Genomic DNA, 22,893 nt, shown 5'->3' with positions numbered 1-22,893 from the left:
CATCCTCTCCAGCATCTATTGTCTCCAGATTTTTTAACGATCGCCAGTCTAGCTGGTGTGAGATGGTATCTCAATGTGGTTTTGATTAGCATTTCTCTAATGACCAGTGAAGATGGGCATTTTTTCATGTTTGTTGGCTGCATAAATGGCTTCTTTTGAAAAGTGCCTGTTCATATCCTTTGCCCACTTTTTGATGGGATTGTTTGTTTTTTTCTTGTAAATTTGTTTGAGTTCTTTGTAGATTCTGGATATTAGCCCTTTGTCATATGGGTAGCTTGCAAAAATTTTTTCCCATTCTCTTGGTTGCCAGTTCACTCTAATGATTGTTTATTTTGCTATGCAGAAGCTCTTAAGTTTACTTAGATCTCATTTGTCTATTTTGGCTTTTGTTGCCAATGCTTTTGGTGTTTTAGTCATGAAGTCCTTGCCTATGCCTATGTCCTGAATGGTGTTGCCTAGTTTTCACTAGGGTTTTTATGTTGTTACTTCTTCTTATGTTTAACTCCTTAATCCATCTAGAGTTAATTTTTGTATAAGCTGTAAGGAATGGGTCCAGTTTCAGCTTTCTGCACATAGATAGCCAGTTTTCCCAATATCGTTTATTAAACAGGGAATCCTTTCCCCATTGCTTGTTTGCATCAGTTTTGTCAAAGATCAGATGGTGGTAGGTGTGTGGGGTTACGTCCAAGGCCACTGTTCTATTCCACTGGTCTATATCTCTGTTTTGGTACCAGTAGCATGCTGTTTTGATTACTGTAGCTTTATAGTATAGTTTGAAGTCAGGTAGCGTAATACCTCTAGCTTTGTTCTTTTTGCTTAGGATTGTCTTGGCTATGCTGGCTCTTTTTTGGTTCCATGTGAAGTTTAAGGTGGTTTTTTTCCAGTTCTGTGAGGAAGGTCAATGGTAGCTTGATGGGAATAGCATTGAATCTATAAATTACTTTGGGCAGTATGGACACATTCATGATACTGATTCTTCCTAACCATGAGCATGGAATGTTTTTCCATCTGTTTGTGTCCTCTCTTATTTCCTTGAGCAGTGGTTTGTAGTTTTCCTTGAAGAGGTCCTTTACATCCTTTGTTAGTTGTATTCCTAGGTATTTTGTTCTCTTTGTAGCAATTGTGAATGGGAGTTCGCTCACAATTTGGCTCTCTGTTTGTCTATTATTGGTGGTGTATAGGAATGTTTGTGATTTTTGCACATTAATTTTGTATCCTGAGACTTTGCTGAAGTTGCTTATCATCTTAAGGAGATTTTGGGCTGAGATGATGGTGTCTTCTAAATATATAATCATGTCATCTGCACATGGAGACAATTTGACTTCCTTTTTTCCTATTTCTTTTTCTTGCCTGATTTTTCTGGCTAGAACTTCCAATACTATGTTGAATAGGAATGGAGAGAGAGGGCACCCTTGTCTAGTGCCAGTTTTCTAAGGGAGTGCTTGCAGTTTTTGCCCGTTCAGTATGATATTGGCTGTGGGCTTGTCATAGGGAGCTTTTATTATTTTGAGATACATTCCATTGATATTTAGTTTATTGATAGTTTTTAGCATAAAGGGTTGTTGAATTTTGTCAAAGGTCTTCTTCACATCTATTGAGATAATCATGTGGTTTCTGTCTTTGGTTCTGTTTATGTGATGGATTATGTTTATAGATTTGTGTATGTTGAACCGGCCTTGCATCCCCAGGGTGAAGCCTACTGGATTGTGATGGATAAGCTTTTTGATACGCTGTTGCATTCAGTTTGCTGTATTTTATTGAAGATTTTTGTGTTGATGCTCATCATGGATATTGGCCAGAATTTTTTTTTTTTTTAAGTTGTGTCTCTGCCAGGTTTTGGTATCAGGATGATGCTGGTCTCATAAAATGAGTTAGGGCATATTCCTTCTATTTGTATTGTTTGAAATAGTTTCAGAAGGAATGGTGACAGCTCCTCTTTGTATGTCTGGTAGAATATATATGCACCCAATGCAGGACCATCCACATCCATTTGGCTGTGAACCCATCTGGACCTGAACTTTTTTTTTGGTTGGTAGGCTATTAATTGCTGCCTCAAATTCAGACCTTGTTATTAGTCTATTCAGGGATTCAACTTTTTCCTGGTTTAGTCTTGGGAGGGTGTAAGTGTCCAGAAATTTATCCATTTCTTCTAGATTTACTGATTTATGTGCATAGAGTTGTTTGTAGTAATATCTGGTGGTAGTTTGTATTTCTGTGGAATCAATGATGATATCCCCTTTGTCATTTTTATTGTATCTATTTGATTCTTCTCTCTTTTCTTTTTTATTAGTCTGGTTAGCAGTCTATTTTGTTTATCTTTTTTAAAAAACCAGATCTTTGATTTATTGATTTTTTGAAAGTTTGTGTGTGTGTGTTTCTATCTCCTTCAGTTCTGCTCTGATCTTAGTTATTTCTTGTCTTCTGCTAGCCTTTTAATTTGTTTGATCTTACTCCTCTAGTTCTTTTAATTTTGATGTTAGGGTGTCGATTTTAGATTTTTCTTCACTTCTCATGCAGGCATTTAGTGCTATAAATTTCCCTCTATACACTGCTTTAAATGTGTCCCAGAGATTCTGGTATGTTGTGTCTTCATACGGATTGGTTTTGAAAAACATCTTTATTTCTGCCTTTATTTCATTATTTATCCAGTAGTTATTCAGGAGCAGGTTATTCAGTTTCCATGTAGTTGTGCCGTTTTGCATGAGTTTCTTAATCCTGAGTTCTAATTTGATTGCATTATAGTCTGAGAGACTGGTTGTTACAATTTCCGTTCTCCTCATTTGCCGAGGAGTGATTTACTTCCAGTTATGTGGTCAATTTTAAAGCAAGTGCAATGTGGTGCATGCTGAGAATAATGTATATTCTGTGGATTTGGGATGGAGAGTTCTGTAGATGTCTATTAGCTCTGCTTGGTCCAGATCTGAGTTCAAGTCCTGGATATCCTTGTTAATTTTCTGTCTTGTTGATCTGTGTAATATTGACAATGGAGTGTTAAAGTCTCCCACTATTATTTTGTGGAGTCTAAGTCTCTTTGTAGGTCGTTAAGAACTTGCTTTATGTATCTGGATGCTCCTGCATTGGGTGCATATATATTTAGGATCGTTAGCTCTTCCTGTTACACTGATCCCTTTACCATTATCTAATGCCTTTCATGTCTCTTTTGATCTTTGTTGGTTTAAAGTCCGTTTTATCAGATACTAGGATTGCAACCCCTGCTTTTTTTCTCTCTCTCTCTCTCTCTCCATTTGCTTGGTAAATCTTCCTCTATCCCTTTATTTTGAGTCTATGTGGTCTTTGCACGTGAGATGGGTCTCCTGAATACAGCACACCAATGGGTCGACTTTTTATCCAATTTGCCAGTCTGTGTCTTTTGATTGGGGCAATTAGCCCATTTACATTTAAGGTTAATATTGTTATGTGTGAATTTGATCCTGCCATTTTGATACTAGCTGGTTGTTTTGCCCATTAGTTGACGATGGTCTTTACCATTTGGTATGTTTTTGGAGTGGCTGGTACTGGTTGTTTCTTTCTATGTTTAGTGCTTCCTTCAGGAGTTCTTTGTAAGGCAGGCCTGGTGGTGACAAAACCTCTCAGCAATTGCTTGTCCACAAAGGATTTTATTTCTCCTTCACTTATGAAGCTTAGTTTGGCTGGATATGAAATTCTAGGTTGAAAGTTCTTTTCTTTAAGGATGTTGAATATTGGCCCCCACTCTCTTCTGACTTGTAGGGTTTCTGCTGAGAGATCTGCTGTGAGTCTGATGGGCTTCCCTTTGTGGGTAACCCAACCTTTCTCTCTGGCTGCCCTTAGCATTTTTCCTTCATTTCAACCCTGATGAATCTGATGATTATGTGCCTGGGGTTGCTATTCTTGAGGAATATCTTTGTGGCATTCTCTGTATTTCCTGGATTTGAATGTTGGTCTGCCTTCCTAGGTTGGGGAAGTTCTCCTGGATTATATCCTGAAGAGTGTTTTCCAGCTTGGATGCATTCTTCCTGTCACATTCAGGTACACCGATCAAACATAGATTAGGTCTTTTCACATAATCCCATATTTCTTGGAGACTTTGTTTATTTTTTTTCACTCTTTTTTTCTCTAATCTTGCCATCTCGTTTTATTTCATTGAGTTGATCTTCAGTCTCTGATATCCTTTCTTCTGTGTGATCAATTCAGCTATTGAAACTTGTGTGTGCTTTGCAAAGTTCTCCTGCTGTATTTTTTCAGCTACATCAAGTCATTTACGTTCTTCTCTAAGCTGGTTATTCTAGTTAGCATTTGGTAAAACCTTTTCTCGAGGTACTTAGTTCTTTGCATTGGGTTAGAACATGTTCCTTTAGCTCAGAGAAGTTTGTTATTACCCACCCTCTGAAGCCTGCTTTTGTTAATGCATCAAACTCATTGTCCATCCAGTTTTGTTTCCTTGCTGGTAAGGAGTTGTGATCCCTTGGAGGAGGAGAGATGTTCTGGTTTTTGGTATTTTCATCCTTTTTGTGCTGATTTCTTCCCATCTTCATGCATTTATCCATCTTTGCTCTTTGAAGTTGATGACTTTCAGATGGGGTCTCTGAGTGAACATCCTTTTTGTTGATGTTGAGGCTATTTCTTTCTGCTTTTTAGTTTTCCTTCTAACAGTCAGTCCTCTCTACTGCAGGACTGCTGGAGGTCCACTCCAGACCCTGGCTGCCTGCAAATCACCTGCAGGGGCTACAGAACAGAAAGGATTGCTGCCTGTTCCTTCCTCTGGTAGTTTTGTCCCAGAAGGGCACCCACCAGATGTCAGCCAGAGCTCTCCTATATAAGGTGACTCTGCAGATATACAGGGGTCAGAGAACCCCTTGAGGAGGCAGTCTGTCCCTTTTCAGAGCTCAAGTGCTGTGCTGGAATCTTCATTGCTCCCTTCAGAGCTGCTGGGCAGGAACGTTTAAGTCTGCTGCAGTGGAACTCACAACCGCCCCTTTTCCCTGGCGCTCTGTCCTGGGAAGGTGTGGCTTTATTTATAAGTCCCTGACAGGCTGCTTCAGAGATGCCCTGCCCAGCAAGGAGGGAGTCCAGTCACAGACCACCTGCAGATGAGTTGTTGAGCTGCCACAGGCTCCCGCAGCTGCTGTGTAAACTTCTTTGTGCTTTTGTTTACACAGGTAAGGTTAGAGCTGCCTCAGTAATGGTGGACGCCCCTGCCTGCACGAAGCTTGACTGTCCAGGGTGGAGCTCAAACTGCCATGATTGCTGTGAAAATCCCAAGCCAGTGGGATTCAGTTTGCTGGTCTCCATGGGGGTAGGACTCACAGAGCCAGATCACCTGGTTTCCCACCTTTAGCCTCCTTTCTCTCAGGGGTGTGGGTGACTCTGTCTTGCAAGCACTCCAGGTGCCAGTCAAAACAGCTGCTCAGATTTGTGCTGGGAATTCACAGCGCTGGCTGAATCAGCTGCCCAGATTTGCCCAGGAAACCCACAGCACCTGTTGGCAGGCAGGAATCTCCTGGTCTGTGGGCTGCAAAGACCGCAGGAGAAGCGCACCATCTGAACTGGAGCTCTGGAGTGGCCAGAATGTCCCTGATGACCTCTGTTGGGTAGGAGGGGGGGCCTTCCAGCCTGTTGCACTTCCCAGGTGAGGCAGCACCCCACCCTGCCTCAGTTTGCCTTCCTAGGGCTACACTCACTGTCCAACCAGTGATGAACCTGGTACCTCGGTTGGAAATGTGGCGATCACTTGCTTTCTGCATTGCTCTCGCTGGGTACTGCACTCAGAGCTGTTCCTATTCAGCCATCTTGGTGGAATTCTGCTATTATTTCTTTTATCCCACACCTTTGTATTTATTTTTCTTCTTGCTGATCATAACAACTTTGACACTTATACAGTTTTTATTATACGTCTGGAACTCCTTAAGCACTTTACACCTGTGACCTAATTCAATTCTCACAGCACAAATGCTATTATCCCCATTTTTCAGATGTCAAAACTGAGGCACACTGACATTCAGTCACTTGCAGAAGGTTACACAGCACGTGGCCCAACTGGATGCAGACCCATGGGGTCTGGCTCCAGAGTCCACGCACTCACCTTCCCGGCTTGGCTGCCTCTCAGTTGAGTGTTTTTAGGGAGAGAGGGTCTGTGGGTGGTAAATGTTCTTTATCCTTTTATGACTGATAATTTCCTTATTGTGCCCTCACCCATGAATGATAGTTTGGATATGAATAAAATTCACATTGACAGTTGTTTCTCTCCACCGTCTCCCAGCACCTGTGGTTGTCACTGAGGAGTGGGCGATCATCTAAGTTGCTCCTTTGCAGGTCCCCTGGAAGCTGTTAATAGTGCTTCTGTTTCCCTGAAGTTCTGTAATTTTATTATTATATGTCTGGGGTTGGATTTGTTTTTATTTATCTTGCTCAACACTCAAACTGCACTTTCAACCCAAAGGCTTATATTTTTCTCAAATGCTGGAAAATCTCAACTGCTATCTCTTCAAATACTGCTTCTTTACCATTTGCCTCCATTCTCTTCTTCTAGAATTCTAGGCAAATGAGGAAGCCTCTCAGTCTCTTCTCTGTGACTTTTAACTGCTTTCCCCATTTTTATTCTCTTGCTTTCTGTTCTGTGTTTGAGTTTTTCCATCTGTCTTCCAATTCACTAATTCACTTTTGAAATTTGCCTTGTCTAGGGTTTATTCCCTTATTCTCTGTACTTTTTATTGGTTTCAGTGACTAATTTTCATTTCAAAATTTCTATTCCATCCACTATTCTTATATCATTTATACCCATTGTCACATGATGTCTTATTCTTTTTAAAGAAAAATCTATCCCTTCATTAATCTCATTAAGTGTCCTCAACAAGATCTTTGCCTTGGGCTGATAGACTAGCACAATCATTATGGAGGGCAGCACTCCAATTAATTACGCAAATTCTGCTGAGACCCAGCAGATAAATTTTCTCACAGATTTATCAGACGACATGTTTAGGGATGGTCATCGCAGCACTGGTCACATTAGTGGAAGTGAGGTGCAATCCAGTTATTCAACTATCAGAAAGTAGAAGTAAAAGTTGGGGTACATTCTGTGGAATGGATGTGGCAGTCAGAAACTGAGAATCAGATGCATATACAACAAAACAGTTAGATGTCAAAAACAGTACTAACAAATAAGTAAGAAACAGAATGGGATCTATAGTACAATATTACTTTCCCAGCTTAAAACTACACAGAAAACTTTATTACAAATTGTAAGAATACCTACAGTAAAAGCATATACTTCAAATTAATTAGAATGGTTGCCTGTTGGAAGAAGAGGAGAATGAGAATCGGACATGAGGCATTAGGGCCAAAATACATGTATACATACACACACACACTTGCATGCATATATATATACATACATGTATATGTATACATACTCCTATACCATACGTAGAAACATACAGGAGAGGCATTGCCCAGGCTGATGGGGATGGTGTACCCTAAACTGAAGAGTAAAATTAATTCAACCCTCTGTGCTTCTGCATCGCAAATGTCTTCATCTGCCTGCCCAGAAAATTACTTTCATCTGTAACAAATTCATATTCCAACTATTGACTATCTTTTTTTAGCATTAGATTTATTCATATATTTTGGCATTTTTTGGTGGGCAGGCCATTTTTACTGAAACACATTTTATTTATTTCTCTTACTCTCTCTTTGTGCTCATCCCTCTCTGGCTGATAAACCCTCCAGGCCCCCAATCCAGAACGAGCTCCGGCAAAGACAATTTGGAGTGGCTGTTCCATAACAGTACTGGAGATGAGCAGACCCTGTATAGAGCCAGTGAGCAGCTGGGCTTAGCAACTGGAGAGAGGCTGAGTTTGTATGTTTCTTCCTCCTTGGGCTTCTATTGAATTGGAAACCATAGCCCCAAGCAGCATCTGGTGCTCGTTTTTTCCATCCCCTTTCACTCACAGGTTGAGTGGTAGGGAGTCTCACTCCAGCCTGCAGCTTCAGTGTGCCTGACTCTCACCCTGTTTTGCATGGCACCCTGTTAGTCACTTCCTTACTTCTGGAACCAGTGCTTTGCAAGCTCAAGACCTCAGCTCCACTCACTATTTTTGCATTTCCGTCCTACTTCTGGTCCTCAGAAATATGTCTCATAATCTAATCCAGGAATGCCTTCTTGACAGTCTCTTTTCCATTTTATCCACCACTGCTATGGTGAGAAGAGGTGGTTCCTGCCTCACTAGATTTTCACAGTATACCAACAAGTTTGGATAAAGCCCGGTGAAATATAGATCAGCAAAAGGGGACATGAGTATGTCTGATTTTAAGGTTTCAAAGAATTTGCATACTCCTGTTATTTGGAAATCCATGTAAGGAGCACACAATTTATTCTAGGCTCATTATTTTTATAAATAGCTTTACACACAGCCTATAGGGATCTAACCTTTTTGTTATCATGATCCTCTGTGTTAATACAAAAAAAAAATTGGCTTCTCACATCACGGCTGAAATTGACACTCTGAGTTCAGAGAATCTTAACTAGACCTTCCATTTCAAAGAGGCCCCTCAGGCAGGAAACATATTCTACATATTCTCCCCACATCCCAGTTCTAAAACTGATGTTTATTTTAACCTGATTTTGCCCAGACCCTCTGGTAGTATAGTCAAACAGACAAACAGAGTTTTCGTGGGTCCAGAGCTCTTAGTAATTATCCAGGACCCCAGACTCCAGTGTGAATACAACTCAGTCTTCCCCAGCCCCAGGCCTCCACTCAGCCTTCCCTGGTCACCCCTGTCCCAAACCGGTAGATACTTGGCCTTCGTTACCGTCCCAGCAGTTCTCTCAGACTAGGGTGCCCTTCCCAAGCCCACCTTAAAGCCCTTGCTCTTTTGTGAGCCTACTCGATTCGCCTGCAGTAATTACGCGTTTTCCAATGTCTCCTTTCCCTCCTCTAAATGTATCTCTACCATTGATTTGACGTTTAGCCGCTTGGCCTGTCATCTTAACCACGTAGTATCTTTCCAATATGTCTGAAAGTGCCTGAATGCCTGAAACCAGCGTGGTATATCATACATGCTGGTGTGTTATCCCTTGCTCCTCCGAAAGATCTTGAGATATAGTAAAACAGATGTTATTGCCATTATAGTATTATTTCCATTTTTCAAATGATAGCAGTGAGGCTTAGAGATGTTAATTAGCCCATCCAACTAAGAAGTAGCAAAACTGGGATTTGAACTCAACTCTGTCTACCTCCGGATTCATCAGATTCATAATTATTTTCTTTTTCTTTTTTGTTTTTTCCAGAGACAGAGTCTCACTCCATTGCCCAGGCTGGAGTTCAGTGGCACTATCTCGGTTCACTGCAACCTCTGCCTCTGGGTTCAAGTGATTCTCCTGCCTTGGCCTCCCGAGTACATCAGATTATTACAGGTGCCTGCCACCATGCTTGACTAATGTTTGTATTTTTAGTAGAGACGGAGTTTCACCGTGTTGGCCAGACTGGTCTCAAATTCCTGACCTCAGGTGATACACCCACCTCGGCCTCCCAAAATGCTGGGATTACAGGCGTGAGCCACCACACCCGGATCAGACTTGCAACCATTTTCTAGAATAACTGAAATGGCAAAGAGGTTTGCTATATCTCAAGCCCAACTCCAAGTGATGGGCTATAGCTGTGCAGAGTACTGTATGGAAGAGCCAAAGTCAGGCTCAGCAGAAAAGCAAACCATCCCTGATAAAGGAGCCAGGCCAGCCGTTGGTCCAGCATTTAATAGAAAGAGCACACGGGCCACCTATTTGCCAATTTCTATACCGCACTGACTTTCCTAGGCTGAGATAGAGCTGTCTATGAGTGTGTGTATTCCACAGCACTTAGAACATAGTGCTTAACCTATAGTAGATGAGAGATAAGTATTTGTTGCTTGATAGCAACATAAGCATTTTTAATGAGGCACAGCATCACAGAAATTGCAGGAGCAGCAGACAGCCACTCAGGGAGTTGTAAGTGAATAGCTCTTAAGTGAATAGCTCTCCTCTGGGCCAGCCAAGCAGCCTTCACGTGGTGAACAATCTCAAACTAGCATGCATGCAAAATAAAGTGTGAAGCTTATGGAAAATTGTTTTATTCAAAAGACTGTATATTGATATTTAAAAAAATCAGTTTCACTTCTGCATTATGTTAATACTTTCCCTAAAACTACTCGGTAACAGAGAAAACCCATACACCACAAGGAGCACCACCTCCATGTACCCTGCTCCCGGTCATATTTAAGGTCACTCCTCTCCTCTGTAGCTTTCCCATGGATTACTATAAGCTCTGCTCCCCGCTGCCACCTCCATTCCATCAATTAATGAATCAAAAGGGAGAGAAGGTGTTTCTAGCATGTACTGTGGTCAATTACTAGAGGAAAAAGTACTAATTATGGACACTCATGCAGGCAGAGCATTCCCTCCCTCCCCTGCCCTTTTGGTTTTCAGCCCCAATCTGGGCTCCTTACTTCCCTCCCAGACTGTCTCCAGCCTCAGGCTGGGAGTTCTCTGTTTCCATTTCATCTCTTTTCCATACCTCTGGATGGGGATGTGTCCAGGAACCTAGGCCAAAACCAGCAAATTTATCACCCTGGTAATGACAGCAAGCTGCATGCTGAGTGAATTCTGCAATCCCCCTCAACTCCTTCTTTTGCCAAAACCCATGGAGCTGCAAGATCCAGCAGGTTACAGAGACCGTTATCTGCACATGAAGAATAGCTCTGTTAGAAAATGCAATTAGGTATCAGCCATAAGGCTATTTTTGGAAGCTTGTCTGGGGAAATTAAAAAAGGTTGCCACGTGGTGGAAGATGTCAGTCAATTCACCAAAACTGAATATCACTAACCACATTGTAAAACAGTCTTTATCCATATGTAATATTATAAAGACCCACTTTTTGTCCCCTGGGAGTGCCTCATTGTTCTGAGACTATTTATGTTTGTGGTGGCAAAATTTCCTCTTTATTTACCTGAGCAGCTCCTCCTAAACCAGGGGTGGTAAAGAATCCTTAACCCTGTCATTCCAAAAACAAGCTTCCCTAGGGCTTCCTAGGGCTTGGGAAACAAAGGGTTGAATGCACCTACTGTGGTCAGTGCATGGGGTTGGGAAGCACAGACTTGAGGAAGCATGTGTCAGGAGGCATGTGGTCCACAAGGCCCATCGTCAGGAAGGCTTACTATTGGGGAGGCTTGTTATCAGGGAGGTAGTTTTCCATGGAGCAGCGTGACCCACTGTATGCTCTAAAGGAGCAAGCCACTGTCCGGGCTCATTAGAAAGGCAGTACTCAGGCATATGAGAGGCTTATGGTGTAAGGCTGTGCCAGATACCCAGGAAATAGGGAGGATACCAAAGCACCACTGGTTCTCCATACTGCAGGATTAAAAAGGCTTTGATGACCCATTCTAAATCAAGAAATGTTTCCAAGTGGTGTGCTGGAGCAATATCTCCTTTAATTTGGAGCATGCATGTGCTGTTCTGTCTTAAAATTCAATTCAGCAGTGTTTGATGCAGCCTAGAGTCCCAGTCCAGCAGCAGCCTTATGTCCCCAATTTCTTTACTCTGCTGATATGGACAATAAGGGTCAAGTCGCACCGAGTGGGGAAAAGATCCATTTGGGGCTGTGGCTGGCTCAGGTGTCAAGTCATTTTCCCCTCTTGGATCCAGGTTCACCAATACTCATCACTGGGCCAAGTTTCCACTTCTCCAAGTCCCCCTCAGCACACTTCTGAAGTCCCCACTCTTCCCTCACATGGAATAAGGGTGCAGTCATTGCTTAGGCCCAATGCCTGCCATGCTTTCTATGCATGATCTACTCCAGTGGGGACACATGGAGACCAAGGCACAGACATACAGGTGCCCTAGACCCTCACCCAAGACAATGATGTGCCTGGAGACAGTAGCCTCCAAGGTATCACTTAAGGACTGGTGATGTTTGACCAGTCCTTAAGAGAGGGCAAGTCGAAGTAGAGAAATCAATCATAGCATCCTCAGATGTGTGAAGGGCTCTCACTGACAATGAAAGAGGATCTTTTTCTGTGCTGATCTGAGAACAGGCCAGGCAAATAGCTGAAGTATAGGGAACTAGGTGCAAGTCTATAAAATTAATTCCTTATATATAACTTAATGGAATACCTTGAATACCTGCAAGTCAGAAGGGAAATGCCCATTTCCTTCTGTAGAAGGGATTCCTAAATTGGGTGCAAAGTTGAACTGAATGGCCTCTGCCATCCCTCCCAGTCATAACATGCTAGGAGTGCCCTAGAACTCTCCGTAAGTAAAAAAAATTCTCAGCCGGGCGCGGTGGCTCAAGCCTGTAATCCCAGCACTTTGGGAGGCCGAGGCGGGTGGATCACGAGGTCAAGAGATCGAGACCATCCTGGTCAACATGGTGAAACCCCGTCTCTACTAAAAATACAAAAAAGTACCTGGGCATGGTGGCACATGCCTGTAATCCGAGCTACTCAGGAGGCTGAGGCAGAACTGCCTGAACCCAGGAGGCAGAGGTTGCGGTGAGCCGAGATTGCGCCATTGCACTCCAGCCTGGGTAACAAGAGCGAAACTCTGTCTCAAAAAAAAAAAAAAAAAAAAAACTCTTGTGGCTGCTTCCTTGTCTACGTATCTTTTGAATCCTCAATTCAGCTATACCCTTGGAAGAATAGAATGTACTTACATGAGGAAAGAAATACCTTAGACAAGAAAGCAATGAGTTTTCCAAGCTTTCTTGGAATCCCCCAGTGTCCCGATCACATCCCCCCAACCAAATGGGACATGCAATGCAGACAACACTGACATTTTAACAAGTGTGCTGAGCCCTTGGACTTAAACAAACTCCGGGCTGCTGTTTCATCCATCCTTCAAGCACGAAATCAAGGAATTTTAGAGACAGAGGAAGCCTGAAGGTCATTGCCTCCAGATCCTATCCAGGGCAGGAATTCTCACTCTAACAACCCAACAGATGGTCACCCAGCGTTTGCTTGAACACTTTCAGGAAGGGGCTCACTGCTTTGCCAGAAGATTTAATCCATTTTGAGACAACTTAATCCATTTTGAGACAGTCCTCCTTGATAGCTGTTTCTTCCTTGTATTGAGCCCCAAGTCTGCATTCATTTGACTTAACTCCTGCCCTCAAGAGTAAGATAAAAACAAAACTGTTTATAATTCATATGCCAATCCAGATATTCAAAGACAGCAATTATCTCCACTCCTCCTCTCCAAGTCTCGTCTTCTCCATCTAAATGTCTCAAGTCACCTTAACTATTTCTCATATGGCATAGTTTCAGACCCCTCACCATTCCAGTCACCATCTTCCACATATTTTCTATTTTGCAATTGTTCCTTATGCAGAGTAACTCCCTGAACAAATACCAGCTGAAGTCTCCTCACTTGTAGAGCACAGTCAAACAATCACCTTCCTATAGGAAATTATCACTGTTCTCTGTGCACCATAGCTTTATTAATGTAAACTAGAATTACAGGAGTTTCATACCAAATGATCAACAATTAGGGTTAGTCAGCTAAAACCACCATCTTTTTTTATTTGACGCAGTTTCATATAGCTTAAAGAAATCAGTGGATTTCAAAGTAGGCCTAAAAATTATTAAAAGGCCAAATTCTGCCTTTCCCTTTATTAATAATAGAAAGAACTATTTAAGAGAACAGGGCCTCAGCAAAAGTTACGGTTGATGGACTAAGATAATCGAACCCTAAGATGATTGAACTCAAGGGTGAAATGTGTATTTGCACTCATGTGCCAACACCTAGGCCTTTGTAACCTCTTCTTCCGACCCTATCTATGGCACGGAAGGGCATTTCTTGGAAGCTATGCCTGCTTTTGTCTCCCTTACTCTACCTTTTTTTTTTTTTCTGTAGCTTGCCACATGCTCCTGAGGCAGTCTTCCTCCAGCCCATTGGAAACCCACTGGTAGTTTTCCTTTGTGTCTTTGGCAGGTCACCTGAAGGAAGAAATCACCCAGCGGCATATACAGCAAGTAGCTCTAGGTAGGTAAAAGGAGGATCTGCAGGAAGAAGATGAAGGTAATATAAACTGACCTGATTTTGGGACTCCAAACCCAGCTAAAAGATACCTCATTTAAAACACTATCTGAGGTTAAAGACGGCAAGGGTTGCTATCCACACAGCTTTCCTTGGATGCTCCCCCTCTATGGACCCATTTCCCCAGCCCATGTTCTTGTACCTGGCTATTAGCACCTGGCACCCTACCCTTCCATCTGTTGCCTCATCCCCTTCACCTTTCCCACCCCGTATCCCCAACCTAAATTCATCCCTTGTGTCCCAGCTCCTCAGGGTCTTAACTGAACTTTTCAGAGCCACTACTAACTAATCCTAACAGAAATAGTTAATGATTGATGATGAAAAGAGTATATGTTTACAGACTCATGTCTGTTGCACAGCCTCATATGCAGGCTCCTTCCATCCACAGTGTCAAAGAGGTAAGTGCATTTACCAGATGGGGGAGATTCAGTGCCTTCCCAAGGTCATGTAGCCAGTGAGTGTTGAAACAAGGATTTGAACCCAGTTCTGTCTGAGTCCAAGCTTGGTGCTCTTAGCTCTCATACTGTTTACTGCCCATTGCAATGATCAGCCCACTTCAACACATGAAGAATGCAAAGACTAAACCAGGACAGTCATATTCTAAGTGGCCCTTGGCACCTTTTAAGCGGTGGACATCTGCAGAAAACACCCTTTTGTGACCCAATGAAGTCACCTGGGAGAAAAGTATACCTCACAGAGGACTGGTAACCACCAGTTCCTGGGAAGAACTACCTTGTTGCCTCTCCAGCTAGCTGGGACCAACAATTTGTGGGAAGCTTGGATTAAATAAGAAATTCAGAGGTCAGGCACAGTGGCTCACACATGTAATCCCATCACTTTGGGAGGCTGAGGCAGGTGGATCACGAGGTCAAGAGATGGACACCATCCTGGCCAATATAGTAAAACCCCGTCTTGACAAAAATTAGCTGGGCATGGTGGTGCATGCCTGTAGTCCCAGCTACATGGGAGGCTGAGCCAGGAGAATTGCTTGAACCTGGGAGGCAGAGGTTGTAGTGAGCCAAGATCATGCCATTGCACTCTAACCTGGAGACAGAGCGAGACTCCATCTCAAAAAAAAAAAAAAAAAAAAAAAAAAAAGAGAAAGAAAGAAAGAAGAAAGAAACTCATGTATTCCAGACCAAAAAAAAATGTTCCCTGTGAGACTTGAGATGACGTGAGCCCTCAGTGACCTGCAATTGGAGAAATCCAGCACACAGGCCAATGGTGGGGAAATGGGGGAGAGCCCCTAAAGTCATGGCAATGGCTCATTTGACCTTGTAGCTTGTATTATTATGAAAGTTGGTTGTTTAGTTTCAGTAGTAATAATGATGATATAGAATAACTACTGATTACATAAGAAACATAGGACAAGGGCACCTAAGCCGTAGTGACTAGAGCTCTGAGCTTCCCACTGTTGGCCCTGGGACTCAGGGGTCAGGTACACTGCCCTCCCACTTCCAGAGACTTGAGCACACACTTAGAATTGAGATTCTGCAAAGTGTCTTAAACAAAGAGCCAGGGTGACCCAGGGCCCCAACTCCTTGGGCCAGGCTTGAGAAGGTAAAACGACCTCTGCTGGAAAACTGTACGAAGGTGACCTTATGGGCCTCTGTATCCTGCTTCATGCTCACCCTGGGCAGGTCCCTGGATGTGGAGTCATCCCCAAGAGCTGCCACCTGGCCCTGAAACATCTGTCCTCTTCTTCAGCCTTCATGTTTCTGGTTCCATAGAAACAACAATCTGGGAAGTCCTAGCCAGAACAACGAGGCCAGAGAAAGAAAGAAAAGGCATCCAAACAGGAAAAGAAAAGTCAAATTATCTCTCTTTGCTACTATGACTGTATACCTAGAAAACCCTAAGCCAAAAGACTCCGAGACCTGGTAAACTACTTCAGCAAAGTCTCAGGATACAAAATGAATGTACAAAAATCAGTATCATTTCCATATGCCAAAAACTTTCATGCTGAAAATCAAGAATGCAATCCCATTTACAATAGCGACAAAAAATAAAAATATCTAGGAATGCACCTAAGGACAAAGATAAAAGATCTCTATGAGGAGACCTACAAAACACTGCTGAAAGAAATCACAAGTAACACAGACAAATGGAAAAGTATTCCATGCTCATGAATTGGAAGAATCAATATTGTTAAAATGTCCAAAACGATCTATAGATTCAATGCTATTTCTGTCAAATTACCAATGTCATTTTTCACAGAATTAGGAAAAAAAACTGTTCTAAAATTCATATGGAACCATAAAAAAGCCTAAATAACCAAGGCCATCCTAAACAAACAGAACAAAGGTGGAGGTATCACATTACCCAGTTTCAAACTAAACTACAAGTCTCCACTAAACAAAACACTATGATATTAGTATACAACCAGACATACAGACCAATGGAACTGGACAAAGACTCCTGAAATAAAGCTACACACCTACAACCAACTGATCTCCTACAAAGTCAACAAAAATAAACAATGAGAAAAGAACACCCTATTCAATAAATGGTAGCTCTATTTATGGCCATTCATTTATATAAACAATGAGAAAAATAGTGAGAAAAGAACACCCTATTCAATAAATAGCTAACCAGTCAGAGAAGAATGAAACTAAACCCCTACCTCCAACCATATACAAAAATTAATGGAAGATGGATTAAAGACTTAAATGTAAGACTTCAATCTGTTAAAATTCTAGAAGAAAACCTGGGAAATACTTTTGTAGACGTTGGTCTAGGCAATGAATCCATGACAAAGACCACAAAAGCAAATGCAACAAAATCAAACATAGGACAAATGGTACCTAATTAAACTAAAGAGCTTCTGCACAGCAAAAGAAACTCTCAACAGAGTCAATAGACAACTTACAGAATGGGAGACAATATTTTCAAACTATGCATCCAATGAAGGATTAATATCTAGAATCTATCAGGAATTTAAATGAATCAATAAGAAAAAAAAATCCTATTAAAAAGTGGGCAAAGACGGGAACAGACACTTCTCAAAAGGAGACATATAAGTGGCCAAAAAACATGTGAAACAATGTTTAACATCACTAATCATCAGAAAGATGCAAATTAAAATTGCAATGAGATATCATCTCACACCAATCAGAATGGCTATTGCTAAAAAGTAAAAAAATAACAGATGTTGGCCAGGTTGCAGAGAAAAGGGAACATTTATAAACTGCTGGTGGGAATGCAAATTAGCTCACCCCCTCTGGAAAGCAGTTTGGTGATTTCTCAAAGAACTAAAAATAGAACTACAATTCAACCCAGCAATCCCATTTCTGGGTGTATACCAAAAGAAAAATAAATCATTCTACCAAAAAACATATGCACTCATACATATGTTCCTTGCAGCACTATTTACAATAGCAAAGACATGGAATCAATCGAGGTGCCCATCAATGGTGAGCTAGATGAAGAAAATGTGGTACACACCATGGAATACTACACAGCCATAAAAAAGAACAAAATCACATCCTTTGCAGCAACATGAATACAGCTGTAGGCCATTAACCTAAATGAATTAACTCAGGAACAGAAAACCAAATACCGCATCTTCTCACTTAAAAGTGGAAGCTAAATCTTGAGTTCACACAGACAGAAAGATGGAGACAACAAACACCAGAGACTCCAAGGGAGGGAGGGAGGGAAGGGAGCAAGGGCTGAAAAACTTCTATTGGTTTCTGTGTTCACTACCTTGGTGATGAGATCAATACAAGCCCAAACCTCAGCATCATGCAATATACCTGCATATGTACTCCCAAATCTAAAATTTGAAAATGGAAACTTAAAAATAAAGAAACGGCCGGGCATGGTGGCGCAAGCCTGTAATCCCAGCACTTTGGGAGGCCGAGGCGGGTGGATCACGAGGTCAAGAGATCGAGACCATCCTGGTCAACATGGTGAAACCCCGTCTCTACTAAAAATACAAAAAATTAGCTGGGCATGGTGGTGCATGCCTGTAATCCCAGCTACTCGGGAGGCTGAGGCAGGAGAATTGCCTGAACCCAGGAGGTGGAGGTTGCAGTGAGCCGAGATCGTGCCATTGCACTCCAGCCTGGGTAACAAGAGCGAAACTCCGTCTCAAAATAAAAAAAATAAAGAAACAATGATGTGAAAAATACCACTCAACTCTAGGGGCAATTTTCATCTTGGACATGGGAAGCCATTTCCACGGCTTTGTGGGCAAGAGATCTTCCATCCTTTCTGCTGTCCAGTCCCCACCCCCTCTGAGGGATGGTCCTTCTAGCTAGGGCAGACACTCCCTAGGCCTGTGGAAAACTGCTGCATTATTTTCAATCACAGGCTAGTGCCTTAATTCCTCTGCTCATCTGTCTGGGAGTCTTCTGAATTACAGCAGGTGTCAGGTACAGCAGCGCCCAGCTTTGCCTGAAGTAATCAGCAAACTTCAAACGGAAAGCACTTTGGCTGGAAGTCTAATTAAGAGCATTTGAAATACCTATTTATTTTAAAAGCGTACTATCCCAATTAGAGAATAAGTGTTAACATCTCCCAGCTGCCATTCTGAGATGAAATGCCATGCTGCCGTCCAAACTCCTCAGGAGGTTGTCTGATGGAGATTTGGAACTCCCAGTGCTCATGTGTCCCAGGTGACCAGATTTCAGATGGGAATCCTCCTCATTGAGAGAAACCTCTCAAGGCAACAGATTGTTTATAGAACCTTAACCCTTGCCCTTCATCCTAGCAGTTGGGCTAAAGGCTACGACAGAAGGCTCTGGTAGGAATAAAGGCAGCCTACTGGGTATATTTGGATTCCCTGATGTTTTGTAATTCAGGCCTCAGATGTAGGAGTAAAGACGTGACTCAATGGTACGCCTCCTTTCATTTCTGTCTTTTTTGTATGTCTTGTACAGCCTTTGCCCTTTTCATTCTGTTCCCTTTGTCTGCTTCTCTTCACTTTCTCTTACTCTCCATTCTCAGTATTTCCTCTGTTACTGTTTCTTTTGCCTACATGTTCCTACATTTTTATGAAAGTGTGGGCATGATTGGTTTGGGTTTGTTGTGGGGAAGGATGATGAGCAAGTTGGATCAGGAGAGTTTTTCTCATATGTTTGGCATAAGAATATGTCTCTGGATGTATAAGTGTACGTGTGCCCAGGGAAATTACTATAAAGGCAATCCTATATCCCAAAGGAACAAAGATTCAATGGTGATGTGAGAAGTACCATTTGGAAGAAATGATAAGCCATTCCCAGTGGTGTGCTGAGCTGGCCCAGTCCGTAGCATAAAAGCATAAATTGTTAATATTCCAGGAATTTGGGGAGCCATTTTTAAACAAAGATGTGATTAAAATTAAATTATGCAAGTTTAAAATTAAACAAGTTATATTAAGAAACAAAGGTAACAGATACTCAAAATTCACTTCCTAGTTAATTTACTACATTTTGTTATTATCTGTACTTTTGAAGTTGTTTGTATCCACTATATCTGTGTGGTGGGAATACTGTATGATGTCCTGCTGCTGTGTGTCTCTTCCCAAATCCACATTTATCGACATCACACTGGTGGCTTAAAATCAGCCATGGTGGAAGTATTTACACCAAGGAAATTGGCAAGTATTATAAATGAGACTTTTATTTTCAGATCCAGAGAGTGACTATTAAACATTTACTACTACACCACTGGCATACGGATGGCCCTTTCATGGCAAGAGTTGTGTGTGTGTGTGTGCACGTGCACGTGTGTGTGCATGTCCTTTATAAGAATTTCTACTCTTTCCTGGCTGCAAATCCAGACCATGGTTCTTTCTTCATTTACAAGTCGTCCAAGATACATCAGGAAACATAAACATCTACCAAACCAAGCCCTGGTCTTTTTAAAACTTAGTGGACAGGGGAACTCATGGAGACAAAAAGAAGGCTGAAGAAGCATTGTGCCCTGTGAGCCCCCTTGATGTGACAGTCAGAGCTGGGGGATAGGGGTGTCTTTTAAGAGAAACATCAATAACCAGTTCTAAGAACATCATCAGGACTTGGAAGAGGGCTGACTCCCACACAGTTTCAGGAAACAATAAAACAATGTTTTTTTTTTTTTTTTTTTTTTTTTTTTTTGAGACGGAGTTTCGCTCTTGTTACCCAGGCTGGAGTGCAATGGCGCGATCTCGGCTCACCGCAACCTCCGCCTCCTGGGCTCAGGCAGTTCTCCTGCCTCAGCCTCCTGAGTAGCTGGGATTACAGGCACGTGCCACCATGCCCAGCTAATTTTTTGTATCTTTAGTAGAGACGGGGTTTCACCATGTTGACCGGGATGGTCTCGATCTCTCGACCTCGTGATCCACCCGCCTCAGCCTCCCAAAGTGCTGGGATTACAGGCTTGAGCCGCCGCGCCCGGCTAACAATGTTATTTTTAAGTTAGGCATCATTCAGAAATGATCCTAACAACTAGATTCAGCTAGCTGAGCTGAGAGTGCTTTGCTGAATTCAGTTAGGTGTGTTTTTACCACTTTATTGTACTATTGACCCTAAGTGATTTAGTATTGTTGATAATGCAGGTAAGTAAGACTAATCAGCAAATGTTTCTTGAGTACTTTACCATGTGCCAGGCATGTTACTAAGTTCTCTACATGTGTTTTCTTTAATGCTCACATCCCAATGAGGTAGATATTACTATTTTCCTCACTTTACAGTTAAGGCCCAAAGGGGTTAAGGAAACCTGCCTAACTTTGCTCAGCTGTGGACGCAAAGCCAGCAGCCTGGCTCCAGAGTAGTGTTCTAGCCATCACGCTGCACCGCCTTTAGCACTTTGCCGGGCATCATGGAATCCACAGAGGGCTGTATCCAGTGCCTGCTCTCAAAGAGTTTCCAGTCTAACCAGGATGAGTTAAAATATGCATAAAAAGATAACTCCTTTTTTTAAGTTTCAGAGTCAGCTATATATATTCTTCCATTCACTGCCCTCTTCCCACTATAGCCACAAAACCAATTCAACCTTGCCCTCCTCCATGAAGCCTTCCCTGACCCCTTCTCCCCAAATCTGCTTTTGCCTCCGCCTCCTGGTCTCCATTAAGGCACCAACCCTATTTTATTATTATTAATTTCCATGTATATTCTTCTCCATGCTAAAATGTGAGCTCCAAGAAAGCTGGGTGCAGTCAAATTCATCTTCGAGTCCCTAGCAGACAGCACAAGCAATAAATAGGCCAAGTCAGTGGCCAAATGAATGCTTCCCCAGGTGACTTCCAGACTCACACATCTTGCAAAAGCACAATGAGACATTTGAACATAAAATAAGTGCCTTTAAAAGAAGTAGAAGGCATAAGTGCATTTGGACTCTACAGCTGAGCAAATTACAACACACAGGCAATAAATTTGGCTCTCTCTTGTCTAGCTGCTAAGCAAAAAGAGAAGCACCCAGAGTTACATAGTTTTCATTTTCTGACAGCAGGAAGCATACTAACTAATTTATCTGCAGAAAATAGATTTTCTTCCTGGAACTAAATAGAAGCCAGAATTTATCGTGGGGATCCTTGTATAAAGGACACTGAGTGACACAGTGAACGATGTCTTCAGCTGCAGTTTTACAAAAGATACTGAAATGTTATTCAACCAGATGATTCTTGTATCGACCCTCTATAAAAGCTAGAGGCCTGACATTAAAGCATAACTCACTGAAAGCATTTATGTGAGCAGCCCAGATAATAGGCTCCAGGTACTCAGCTTTCTGATGGCCACACAGAGCAGGACTAAAACCGGAAGAATCCAGCCCCAGGAACATGGGCTATGGCCTCTCTCTCAAATCTCTCTTCTGAGCAATATTTTTGATCAGGACTGGATCTTGTTCGGTTCACAATCAAAACTCTTAATAGGTGCATGTGGTTAAAATTTAAAAGATACTTCACAGTACCAAGCAGCATGTGAAATGTGTCAGGTGAGAGGGACAGGCCATGAGAACTTCCCGATCTTACCAGGAATGACCCCAGGGCGAGTGGGGTGGGTTGTCACCAAGACCACAGGCCTGGGCTGAGTCTTGAGAAATGGGCAGGATTCTGAACCACAGAGAAGAGTGGGGTATAGTCTGGGTTAGCTGGGGTGTGTGTGTGTGTGTGTGTGTTGTGTATGTATGTATGTGGTATGTATATATGGCACATGGTGTGTGTGTATGTGGCATGGATGTGTGTTGTGTGTGTGTGGTATGTATATGTGGCATATAGTGTGTGCTGTGGGTATGTTGCATGTATTGTAAGTGTGTGTGGTTTGTGTGTGTGGTGTATGTGTGTGATGTGTATATGTGGCATGTGGTATGGATATGTGTTGTGTGTATGTGTAGTATGTCTGTGGCATGTAGTGTGTGATGTGGGTATGTTGTGTGTATTGTATGTGTATGGTGTGGTTTCTGTGTGTGGTGTGTGTATGTGTGCTGTGTATATATGGCATGTGGTATGTGTACATGTGGTAGGGATATGTGTTTTGTGTGTGTATGTGGCATGTACATGTGTATGTGGTGTGTGTTGTATGTATTGTATGTGTGTGATGTGTGTGTATGAGATGTGTGTGGTATGTATATGTGGTGTGTGCAGTGTGGGTATGTTATATGTATTGTATGTATATGTGGCATGTGGTGTGTGTGTATGTGGTATGTTTTATGTGTTGTGTGTGTGTGTTGTGTTTGTGTGTGGTATGTGAATGTATGTGTGGTGTATATATTTGCATGTGTGTGTGGTATGCGTGTCGTATGGATATGTTGTATGTGGGGGGTGGTGTGGTAGTGGGGAAAGGCCTTCTGGAAGGAGCTGATTTAAAATTGTTGAGGGAAAGACTAAAGTGGTAGGCTGGCCAGCTCAGTGACAGCCTTGAACTTAAGCTTTTGTCTTGCGAGCAGTTGAG

The 22,893-nt window shown here is 42.3% G+C and overlaps 1 protein-coding gene across 11 annotated transcripts in view; it reads left to right on the top strand.

The window, feature by feature from the left end:
- Positions 1-22,893, top strand: part of KIF6 (kinesin family member 6) — a 381,890-nt gene that overhangs the window by 316,283 nt on the left and 42,714 nt on the right. For all 11 annotated transcript variants that reach the window (XR_012517286.1, XM_003923246.3, XM_074397999.1 and 8 more), the window contains one exon: positions 13,937-13,987. Coding sequence is in view for 10 of the 11 variants with exons in the window: in XM_003923246.3 (XP_003923295.2) it covers positions 13,937-13,987 (51 nt within the window). In the remaining variant the exon portion in view is untranslated. The remainder of the gene's footprint in view (positions 1-13,936; positions 13,988-22,893) is intronic.

The sequence above is a fragment of the Saimiri boliviensis genome, chromosome 4 (assembly GCF_048565385.1).
Source record: "Saimiri boliviensis isolate mSaiBol1 chromosome 4, mSaiBol1.pri, whole genome shotgun sequence".
NCBI lineage: Eukaryota > Metazoa > Chordata > Mammalia > Primates > Cebidae > Saimiri > Saimiri boliviensis.
The sequence above is the reverse complement of the archived record's forward strand: the minus strand, read 5'-3'. Positions and strand labels throughout refer to the sequence as shown.